The 12,062-nt window shown below is 31.2% G+C and overlaps 3 protein-coding genes across 12 annotated transcripts in view; all 3 read left to right on the top strand.

Annotated features, from left to right (window-relative positions):
* LOC147803208 (transformation/transcription domain-associated protein-like) overlaps nt 1-12,062 on the top strand; it is a 156,411-nt gene that overhangs the window by 78,252 nt on the left and 66,097 nt on the right. The gene's annotated exons all lie outside the window — the stretch shown is intronic.
* LOC122272310 (uncharacterized) overlaps nt 5,038-12,062 on the top strand; it is a 38,330-nt gene continuing 31,305 nt past the window's right edge. For 6 of the 10 annotated variants that reach the window (XR_015428914.1, XR_015428915.1, XM_087150561.1 and 3 more), the window contains exon 1: nt 11,074-11,213. Coding sequence is in view for 1 of the 10 variants with exons in the window: in XM_087150564.1 (XP_087006690.1) it covers nt 10,724-10,810; nt 10,938-11,213 (363 nt within the window). In the remaining 9 variants the exon portion in view is untranslated. The other 4 variants (XR_015428913.1, XR_015428912.1, XM_087150564.1 and 1 more) reach the window with 4 other exon arrangements.
* Nucleotides 6,004-10,471, top strand: LOC147803209 (zinc finger protein 862-like). Its single transcript, XM_087150537.1, has 2 exons — nt 6,004-6,970; nt 7,108-10,471. Exons 1-2 carry the CDS (start codon nt 6,745-6,747, stop codon nt 7,917-7,919), a joined length of 1,038 nt encoding a protein of 345 aa, XP_087006663.1. The 5' UTR covers nt 6,004-6,744; the 3' UTR covers nt 7,920-10,471.

A 12,062-nucleotide genomic window follows, 5' to 3' on the forward strand; every position in this document is an offset into this window, starting at 1 on the left:
CCCCCCTAATTGGAATATAAAATTTTGCTTTGGTAGAGGGGTCCGGCACATAGAGGCCTGTATTCGGTCCGAGTTTGAAAATTATAACTTAATATTAAAGGGAAATAGGATGGCTTGAAACTAGATCCTTTTTCCCGCCATTTTATTTTATTTTATTTTTTATTCTATTATGCTTTCTTTCACAAAGAGACACCCTTGATTTTATACTTAGAACAACATATTTAACCTATTATTTTATCATGAAAGTATTGTAAAAGGAGATTAAAAAAATAATATAATAAAAATAAACTAATTTTCCGGGATTTTACCATTTTTTAAGCATTATTTGAAATTTCCCGAAAAAAATTTTTTTTTCCTTATAGGATCCTTTAATGTATCGAAAAACACATTAAATAAATAATATAATGTAAAATAAACAAAATAAGAAGAAAAGAAAAAAAATTAAAAATTGACCACAGCTGGGGTTTGAACCAACGCCCCCTCCCTCCTTGCGTAAATCACTAGCACATGGTCTTAGCCGTTGGACCACGCTTATACGAGGATCGCGCTACAACATAGCTTCAAGTACCCTCTTCCGGTATGCTAAACAGAAGACTTAAGGGGCCATTGCGGCCCCCCTAAATGGGTTATAAAATTTTGCTTTGGTAGAGGGGTCCGGCACATAGAGGCCTATATTCGGTCGGAGTTAGAAAATTATAACTTAATATTAAAGGGAAGTAGGTTGGCTTGAAATTTGATACTTTTTCCCGCCATTTTATTTTATTTTATTTTATTTTTTAATCCATTATGCTTTGTTTCACAAAGGGACACCCTTGATTTCTTACTTAGAACAACATATTTCACCTGTTAAACTATCATGAAAGTATTTTAAAAGGAGTTTAGAAAAATAATATAATAAAAATTAACTAATTTTCCGGGATTTTACCAGTTTTTAAGCATTATTTGAAATTTCCCGAATAATTTTTTTTTCCTTATGGGATCCTTTAATGCATCGAAAAACACATTATATAAATAATATAATGTAAAATAAACAAAATAAGAAAAAATTAAAAAAAATTAAAAATTGATCACAGCAGGGGTTTGAGCCAACGCCCCCTCGCACATTGCATGAAGCACTAGCACATGGTCTTAGCCGTTGGACCACGCTTATTCGAGGATCGCGCTACAACATAGCTTCAAGTACCCTCTCCCGGTTTGCTAAACAGAAGACTTAAGGGGCCATTGCGGCCCCCCTAATTGGGTTATAAAATTTTGCTTCGGTAGAGGGGTCCGGCATACAGAAGCCTATATTCGGTCCGAGTTTGAAAATTATAACTTAATATTAAAGAGAAGTAGGTTGGCTTGAAATTTGATTCTTTTTCCCGCCATTTTATTTTATTTTATTTTTTATTCCGTTATGCTTTCTTTCACAAAGAGACACCCTTGATTTTATACTTAGAACAACATATTTAACCTATTATTTTATCATTAGAGTATTGTAAAAGGAGTTTAAAAAAATAATATAATAAAAATAAACTAATTTTCCGGGATTTTACCAGTTTTTAAGCATTATTTCAAATTTCCCGAACAAAAAAAATAATTTTTATTTATAGGATCCTTTAATATATCAAAAAACACATTAAATAAATAATACAATGAAAATAAACAAAGAAAAAAATTTAACAATTTTGAAAATTATCCTCAGAATGGGTTCGAACCTGCACCCCTTGGCTTATGGCGTAAATAACTAGCACGCGGTTTAAACCGTTGAATCACGTTAATACGGAGATCGGGCTACTACATAGCTTCAAGTACCCTCTCCCGGTGAGCTAAACAAAAGACTTAAGGGGAGTTTGCAGCCCCTCTAATAGGTCTATAAAAATTTTCCTTTGAAGGGTGGTTCGGCTCATAGATTCCAAATTTCCGTCCGAGTTTGAAATTTATAGCTTAATAATAAACGAAGTTAGATAGACCAGAAATTTGAACCTTTTTCCTGCCATTTTATTTTATTTTTTTATTCCATTATGCGTTCTTTCACCAAGAAAGACACTTGATTTTTGGAACACATTTCGAATGCTAAACTATCGTGAAAATATTGTAAAAAGAGTTTAAAAAAATAATATAATAAAAATAAACTAATTCTCCAGGAATTTTCGAGTTTCTAAGCAATATTTGAAATTTCACGAATAGAAAAAATTATTTTTTTGCATAGGATTCTTTAATATATCGAAAAACACAATAAATAAATAATATAATGTAAAAAAAACAAAAGAAAAAAAAGAAAAATTTTTAAAAATTATCCTCAGATGGGGTTTGATCCCGCTCACCATCGATTAAGGCGCAAGGCACTAGCACGCAGTCTTTGCCGTTTAACCACGCTTATACGGAGATCGGGCTACTACATAGCTTCAAGTACCCTCTCCCAGTGAGCTAAACAAAAGACTTAAGGGGCGTTTGCGGCTATAAAACAAAAGACTATAAAAAATTTCCTTTGTAGGGTGGTTCGGCTCATAGAGGCCAATTTTCCGTTCGAGTTTGAAAATTATAACTTAATATTAAAGGGAGTTAGACGGACTTGAAATTTGAACCTCTCTCCCGTCACTTTATTTTATTTTATTTTTTATTCCATTATGCGTTCTTTCACCAAAAAAGACGCTTGATTTCAATTACAGAACAGATTTCGCATGCTAAACTATCGTGAAAATATTGTAAATGAAATTTTAAAAAATAATATAATAAAAATAAACTAATTTTTCGGGATTTTTCGAGTTTTTAATCATTATTTGAAATTTCCCGTACAAAAAAAAATAATTTTTATTTATAGGATCCTTTAATATATCGAAAAACACATTAAATAAATAATATAACGTAAATTAAACAAAAGAATAAAAAGAAAATATTTTAAAAATGAACCTCAGCAGGGGTTCGATTCCGCACCCCTTCGCTTAAGGCATAAGTCACTAGCACGCTGTCTTAGCCGTTGAACCACGTTTATACGGAAATCGGGCTACTACATAGCTTCAAACACCCTCTCCCGGTGAGCTCAGAAAAAAGGACTTAAGGGATGTTTGCAGCCCCGTAATAGGTCTACAAAAATTTTCCTTTGTCGGGTGATTTGGCTCATAGAGGCCAAATTTCCGTCCGAGTTTGAAATTTATAGCTTAATAATAAAGGGAGTTAGATGGACTTGAAATTTCAACCTTTTTCCCGCCATTTTATTTTATTTTTTATTCCATTATGCGTTCTTTCACCAAGAAAGACACTTGATTTTAAGCATGGTACACATTTCAAACGCTAAACTATCGTAAAAATATTGTAAAAGGAGTTTAAAAAAATATTATAATAAAAATAAACTAATTCTTCAGGAATTTTCGAGTTTCTAAGCATTATTTGAAATTACAAAGAAAAAAAAATTTTTTTTTGTATAGGATTCTTTAATATATCGAAAAACACAATAAATAAATAATATAATGTAAAAAAAAAAAATTCTTAAATTATCCACAGATGGGGTTCGAACCCGCACCCCTTCGCTTAAGGCGTAAGTCACTTGCACGCGGTCTTAGCCGTTGGACCACGTTTATATGGGGGATCGTGCTACTACATAGCTTCAAGTACCCTCTCCCGGTTAGTTAAAAATAGACTTAAGGGGCGTTTGCAGCCTCCCTAATGGGTCTATAAAAAATTTTCTTTTGTAGGGTAGTTCGGGAGGCCAACTTTCCGTCCGAGTTTGAAAATTATAACTTAATATTAAAGGGAGTTAGACGGACTTGAAATTTGAACCTTTCTCCCGTCATTTTATTTTATTTTATTTTTTATTCCATTATGTGTTCTTTCACCAAAAAAGACACTTGCAATCCTAGTATAAGCGTAGTCCAACGGCTAAGACCATGTGCTAGTGACTTTCGCATTGAGCGAGGGGGCTTGGGTTCGAGCCCCAGCTGTGGTCAATTTTTAATTTTTTTTTATTTTTCTTCTTTTGTTTATTTTACATTATATTATTAATTTAACGTGTTTTTCGATATATTATAGAATCCCATATATAAAAGAGAATTTTTTTATTCGGAAAATTTCCAATAATGCTTAAAAACTTGAAAAATCCCGGAAAATTTGTTTATTTATATTATATTATTTTTTTAATCTCCTTTTACTATATTTTCACGATAGTTTAACAGACGAAATATGTTGTTCTAAGTATAAAATCAATGGTGCCTCTTTGTGAAAGAAAGCATAATGGAATAAAAAATAAAATAAAATAAAATGGCGGGAAAAAGGATCAACTTTCAAGCAAACCTACTTCCCTTTAATTATTATGGGTCAATATTAAGGTGTGATAACGGGCCTTGCGATAGTTAATATTGAAAAATGACTTCGAATTTTTTAAGCTCATTAGAAGACGAATTCCCTCTTTTTAAAGCTTTTCAGCAGACTATTTTAGATATACATGCATAGTAAACTACAGGGCCACATTGTGTACCTCCTATGAGGTCTATATATTTTTCCTCTACTAGGGTACCCTAGTATCCTTTAATATAATACGTGGTTCAATATAAATATTATGGGTCATTGACTTAGAATTTCCTCATTTTAACGCTTATAAGCACACTATATACATACATAGTGAACTATATTGCCACATTGAATACCCTAGGATCTATCTTCGCTTACTTCAACCCCATAATAAGCTTATAATTATTTCCCTCTAGCAGGGTCCACTAGTACCCGGTAATGTACATGTATTATACGTGATCCGATATAAATATTATGGGTCAATAATAAGGTAAGATAAAGGGCTATGTCTTGAAGCAGAATATTGACTTCGAATTTCCTCATTTTAAAGCTAATAAACACACTATTATATACATATTAAATTTGATTGTCATATTGTGTCCCCCCTACAAATCCTATCATTATTTCCTCTGGTAGGGTCCCGCTCAATTACCAGCAGTGGAAAGAGTTATTTGCGCATGTGCAAATTGCGTCTATATGTGATTGCTCATTCAATTTGATTGCAGTAAGAATGGTCCTTAAGAATAATACCTATATCTTGTCTTACTGAAAGGTACATACTTCTACTTAAATTTCTTTATTTATTTTATTTTATTTGTATTGTTGTCGCGCGATAGATTTAAATGTACTCACTTCAACGAATTTAATTTTTAGGTACTACCAATTATGTATTATAGTATACCATTCATAATTTATTTTCTTTTTGGTGGAAGATTTTTGTATCGTAATCTGTCATGGAATAATTGCAGTCTTGGTAACCCACAAGAAACTTTCAAAAGAAAAACATAGGAGGAACCAACTTGTAAATTTTAAGTAACTGGCAAACCTTTCACTTTCTTTTTTTAAAAAAAAAGAGATAAAAATTGTTTTTAAAACCATTTAGCGACAGATCACGACATGGAAATATACCCCATTTAAGCGTGGTCTTAAGAAAGATACAACTCTTAAATTAGGGGTGCAGAACCTTTTTGATTGAAGGGCCACCTGCACAGCAGGTTGACTAAGAAAGGGCCGCATATATATTTAGACATGTAGACGACAAATATTGTAATATGTGTTCTAATTTTTTTTATCAATAAACTTAGTAAAATATTTGTAGAAAATTAAAGTGTTCAATTATTACATCTGGGTCAAAGATGAAAAAACTAATACTTTTTTAAAAATAATTTCCATTTTTATATCATAAAAAATAGATTTATTAAAATAATTAAATAAACATTTGAAGAAGAAAAGAAATGTTTTTTTTTTTTTTTTAAAATCATATCACACAATGCAAAAATTATTCATTTAAAAATAAATTATTATTAAAAAGACTGCAATGCTCACAGGAGGAAAGTAGAAAATAATATTATATATATATTTAGTAATATAAATTCAAAATGTACTTTATTATTTCTTTTTAATGATTATTAGGTTTTTTTTATATAATAAACGTACACTGACTTCTTTGCATTTCTGTTTTGACTATTTTGCACTTCTGCTTTTTTTTAAAAAAGGAATTATAGGTATTCAAACAAGTCAATTTCTTGATTTTTTCGATACTTTTAGTTCTAGGATTTGAGAAGGAATTTTTTTGTTGTTTTTATTACAACTCATCATTTTAACGGAACGTCCCATACTATTGATTAATTGTCACTTTTTTCTCTGTACCTCAGGTTTTTCGCTACGGTAGCTTTTTTCGCAAAATTCGAAAAGACCCCTCAAAAATGCTAAAATTCAACAAAGCATTTTTGCTAAAGGATTTTACTAAATTCCATTAAAAAAAAAGCTTCCGCGAAAAACCATGACACTAACATCCATGAAAAAAACTTGATCAAACAAGAAGGAGAAAAAATCTAAATATCTTTCGCAAGAAGAACCATGACGCTAGCGTTCACGAAAAAAACGTGATCAAACGAGATGAAGCATAGCGATCAACAAAAATGGCTAGAATATATGAGTTTCACCGAAAAGAAAAGAAAAATAAACCAACCACAAGACTAAAAACAAGTTTTCCCTCCCCTTCAACCTTCTGCTGCAAGTAGGAATGCGACACAAAGAGAGATCTTTTCTGAGAAATCGGGACTTCATTTTTCTACGCTTTTTATTGGTTGAAGCAGACGTGTCTCCCGCTTTCAAACACTGATTTCGTCATCACGGTTTCTCGGCGGCGTGATTGCATACTTTTCTCGCATCTTGCACGTTTTACGTTCGTTAGAAAAGAATTAAAAGTTGCCTATTTTATTTTGCGTGTTTTTATTTGTTTCCATCTATGCACACATGGAAAATTGTTTGATAAACATAAGAAGAAACGAGGATTCGCCGCAAACTAATGATGAAAATAAGGGAAAAAAGTCTAAAACTTCGATTCCTTCAAGAAATCTCGTTGTTAAGTGGTGCTCCCTATACAAATGGCTGGAAGTTGAGTGGATTAACAATTTGCCATCTTTCAAGTGCAATTTGTGTGTTTCTGCTAAGAAGTTCAATATTTTATCCAGCTCAACAGGTATGTGTATTTATTTGTACTTCTATAATATATATCACATTATATATGCTGATAATTAAGCTGATTTTTTATCCTAAAATTATTTTCTTGGTGTCTCATTTTTTATGTTAATTATATTCCCCTTATTTATCTTTCAGGATGCTTGATTTCTAAAATAGATGTATTGAAAAAGCATGAACTGAGTATTGACCATAAACATGCTGTAGAAAACAAGGCCTTGATGGAGAGCAATGCGTGGAAGAAATCTGTTGCAAAATCAATTTCCAGTGCTAATGAATCAGTTATTTCAGCAATGAAAATAGTCTATATGCAAGCAAAGGAACATTTGGCTACTAGAAAGTTTAGTTCAATAAACGATTTGTGCATAGATTTAGGTTGTTCCAGTCTCAGTGGATTGAATATAGGTACAGCCTCTTATGAAAGTTATGACAGCATTCGGGACATGGAAATGGCTCTTGCCATGACCATTCAAGAAAAAATACTGCATAAAGTTAATTCAGCAAGATGGTTCTCCGTCATAATTGAGGAATGTACGGATGTTTCCATAGATCAAAGTTTAATTATCTACCTAAAAGTGCTTCATCATGGTAGATTGTCTACACATTATCTAAGTTTAGTAGAAATGGAGGGTGCAAGTTCTAATTTTATTTATTCTTCTTTGATAAAGACACTTGAGAGTTTGAAAATAGATGTTACAAAATGCTCATCCTTAGGTACACATGGACCTTCAGTTATGACTGGTGTTAGAGCGGGGGTTGCTGCTCTGTTCAAAAACCAAAATCCGCATTTAATTTCAGTACATTGTGTGACACATAGGCTAGCATTAGCCGTGAGCCAAGCAGCGTCTGAGAATGCTTACCTGGTAAAGTTTCAGGACATAATAAAAAGTATTCACTCTTATTTTGAATGCTCCCCTGCAAATACCAGGCGATTACCAAGATATCCTTGAACAAAAATCAAGGAAATTCATAAAGTTATCAACAACTCGGTGGTTGTCTTTGGGGAATTCAGTTACAGCTCTGGATTGCAACTGGCAAGCTCTTGTTAGTGTTTTAATGGAAGACAAACGTCCTGTTGCTCAAGGGTTGTTAAAAAATATAACTACTTTTTTGTTTTTAGCAACCACTGCCATCATGAATGATATCATGTTCAACATTAATAAATTAAGCCTCATATTTCAAAAATCTAATTTAAATTTTGAATATGTTCAATCAAGTGTGAAGGCTTGTATTTCAAGTTTAGAAGAAATAAAAAATGGCACCGGCACTCATTATATGAGTTTTTTAGATGATGTGCCTAAGAAGGAAAGTGAAAAATTTGAGTTTCAGGGCCATATAATTTTAGATGGACTGAAACAGAGGGAAAGATTCCGTAATTTGATGCACAATTTTTTAAACTGTATCATTGAAAATATTACTGATAGATTGGGAGATTTGGATAAAATCGAAATGTTCAATTTATTTATACCTAGCAGGATGCCCCATAGTTCGGAAGAATTACAGCATTATGGTGTAAAGGAAATCCGTTGCATTTTCAATTTGTTTTCGGAATCTCCCAGAAAAGATTTTCAGTTTACAGAAACTGAATTACTTTGTGAATGGGGATTATTTAAACACATCTTAATGCAACGATGTAAAAACATGTCATTTAATGAATTACTTTTATTTTTATATACCAATGATGTGTCTGAACAGTACCCATTAATAACTTCTGTTATAGAGTATTGTGCAACAATACCAATGCACACTGTTGACTGTGAAAGGAGCTTTAGCTGCCTTAATTTGATTAAAACTAATATTCGAAACAGGTTGTTAATCAACCATGTAAACAATTTGTTAATGATTAATATTGATGGCCCTGAGAGTGCATTTAACTTTCAAGAAGCATTTGTAAAATGGGCAAACATGAAAGAAAGGAAGATTGTTAATTATAAACCAAAATGTTTTGATAAATAATAAATGTGTTTTTTTTTTTGTTATAGGTATTCTTTTTGATATTCTTGTACATTAAGCTATTCTTTGTCAGATAACTTACAGTACTTGTTTGATATAAAGTAATTTTATAAGCCTAATGGCATTTTAGCATTTTGCTAAAACTTTTTTTCAGATTTTAGCTTTTTTGCTAATGAATTTTTAGACTCAGCTTAAACCCTGCTGTACCGTAATATAGATAACCGAGAACATAGAAAACTGAGATTTTCAGTGTTTTAGTTTTGTTTTAGGAACTCAGAACAATTTTTTTTTCTGCTTTTATTTTTAATTAACTCTTCTCTATATAGGCATTTTTATTATGACCCAGCATTTTTCCCAATGAACGTTACTAATAAGCTTCATTTTGTAGCAATTCCTTTCTTCTATACATATGGCAATGTGAAAAATTTAAATTCGATATGCTGAATTTAGATTTTCATTTAAAAAATTAAGAAAGTCTTTTGTTTTTGTTAAGTTTTTTTTTCTTTTAAAAAAAACTTCTCTTTTTACAGACATTTTTATTATAATGCAGCAATTTTTAGAACATTTCTGTTAGACACATTCTTGACCTGTTCTGGTAATTGGAAAACTGAGATGTTCTGCTTTAAAATTTCTATTCGAAAATTAAGATAAATTTTTATTTTCTCTGTTTCGCTTTTGTATATAATCTTTAGTTCTTATAGAGATACATTTTCCAAAGCGCTTCTAATAGGCCTTATTTTTTAGCGTTGTTTTATGAACACGTTTTTTCCAGAAAATATTATTCTTAGCATTGAACTTTTGGTTTCAGTGTTGCTATGCTCTGCTGAAGAATTTTATTTGGCCCCGAATATACGGTTTTCGGCATATTTTTTTTTTGCCGAACATTTAGTGCTAGACCAAATCACAATTTGTTACCACATTCGAACAAATGATAATAGTCGCTAGTCCGAAATATTGTACCAAATACTATTCATAACCGAATACCGCGTCAAAAAGTGTTTATTTACATGCGCGAATAGAAATTCGCCTCTCGTAATAACATTGCAGTTAATAATAATAACATGGAAAAGTATAACATATAAAAAAAAATCGCTTAAATTAATGGAACTCAGCACGAATAAAGCGTGTCAAATGAGCGATTATCGATTACCTAATAAAATTATTGGAATTTTCAAATCTACCTGGGAATGCATAGCAATAACTACCCAAGGAAAACGGTTGAAAAAAAGAAAGAACTGCCAAAAGTGCGCCAAAAGGTGATTATTTAAATGGGCGATCTGAAACTCGCGTGTTGTAATAATATCGTTATAAAAATTCAGGATTTTCGAAATTATGTTGAAAAGCGGAAATAAGTGCTTAAAAAATCATTTTGATATATGATAAAATCAGCTTAAAGAAAGCGCGGTAAACATACATTTACTGTAGAATCAATAAAAATTGAGAGCTTCACAACGTGATGACTCAAAAGTGCAATAAAAAAATTTAAGAAATTTTGTATATTTGAAATTTTTGTTTATTTTTTATTGAGTTCAGAAACTCTTGCGGGCCGCACCTCAGTGGTCAGAGGGCCGCAGGTTGTGCACTCCTATCTTAAATAAATAGCTATTTCATTACAAATGTATATAAATGTAAGAAAGTGAAATGTTTATAAAGAAGTGAAATATTTAAAAAGAAATCAAGAATTTTATTTTAACATTTTAGGTCTGTCAATCTACTATGGATAAAGAATCATCAAAATCGTTATTTTCTCTACTGTGCTGTCCTAATATATACGGAATTAACTTTGAGTCCTCTAGTTTAAATGAAGTACTTTCAGTTTTCGAGGACGAAATATTACTGGATTGCTGTTCATCATCAGCAGAATATGCTCTTGTTGAATATGCCGCAGGTTGTGCACCCCTATCTTAAATAAATAGCTATTTCATTACAAATGTATATAAATGTAAGAAAGTGAAATGTTTATAAAGAAGTGAAATATTTAAAAAGAAATCAAGAATTTTATTTTAACATTTTAGGTCTGTCAATCTACTATGGATAAAGAATCATCAAAATCGTTATTTTCTCTACTATGCTGTCCTAATATATACGGAATTAACTTTGAGTCCTCTAGTTTAAATGAAGTACTTTCAGTTTTCGAGGACGAAATATTTCTGGATTGCTGTTCATCATCAGCAGAATATGCTCTTGTTGAATACCTCACTCGCATAGTGGAGCCAATCGGATGGAAAGCTGTCTGGAGGTCAACTAGAAAATCTTCTATTGTTGATTCAGAGTTAGATTTCATAGTGGAAGTAATACTTGTATTGGCTTTTTTATTATAAAATATGAATTTTTTATTGTCGATATAAATCTTCCTGGTAGCATTTTGATTATTCAGAGCTAGATTTCATAGTGGAAGTAATATTGGCTTTTTTATTGTAAAATAAGAATTTTTATAGTAGATATAAATTTTCCTGGTAGCATTTCATTATTTTGTTGATTCAGAGCTAGATTTTCATAATGGAAATAATATTTGTATTAGCTTTTTTATTTCAAAATATGAATTTTTATAGTAGATATAAATTTTCCTGGTAGCGTTTCATTGTTTTGTTGATTTAGAGCTAGATTTCATAATGGAAGTAATATTTGTATTGTCTTTTTTGTTTTAAAATACGAATTTTTATAGTAGACATAAATTTTCCGGTTAGCACATTTCATTGTATTGAATATTTTGACCCTTTGCCTGCTGCAGGCATATATAAAAGCTTTGCTAACTGCCTCTGGTGTACATATAAGCCTTTCTGTAGTATGCAAAGTGTCACTATCAGTAAAACTACTGACACTGCTTGGGAATGCTATAGAATGACCTTGAGAGCAGAGTTGGAAAGATTTAGGACAGAATGTAACATGTCCATGGTTTAAACTGTCCAAATTCAATTCCCTCAAATTATGTCACAATTTAAAAAAAAAATTGTGAAAAATGAAGTGTTACTTTTTGAACCTGAAACAAAATGAAGACTTTTTGTTTTTATTAAAAAAGTTTATTATTATATTTTATATTGTATTTATTATCCTTATGCAAAGGCATAATTTATCAGTATTAAAACCATGTTTAAGAGATAAGGTATTCAGTGAATTGTGGAGCTTAAAAAGTTATAAAT

Source organism: Parasteatoda tepidariorum, chromosome 9 (genome assembly GCF_982258835.1).
Source record: "Parasteatoda tepidariorum strain Cologne lab strain chromosome 9, Ptep-v5.0, whole genome shotgun sequence".
NCBI classification, from domain to species: domain Eukaryota; kingdom Metazoa; phylum Arthropoda; class Arachnida; order Araneae; family Theridiidae; genus Parasteatoda; species Parasteatoda tepidariorum.

Excerpts from the sequence above, each read along its gene's own strand:
- LOC147803209 (XM_087150537.1), top strand. The coding sequence starts at position 6,745 with ATGGAAAATTGTTTGATAAACATAAGAAGAAACGAGGATTCGCCGCAA. Across the intron at positions 6,971-7,107 it reads TATTTTATCCAGCTCAACAG|GATGCTTGATTTCTAAAATA; the intron begins GTATGTGTATTT and ends TTTATCTTTCAG.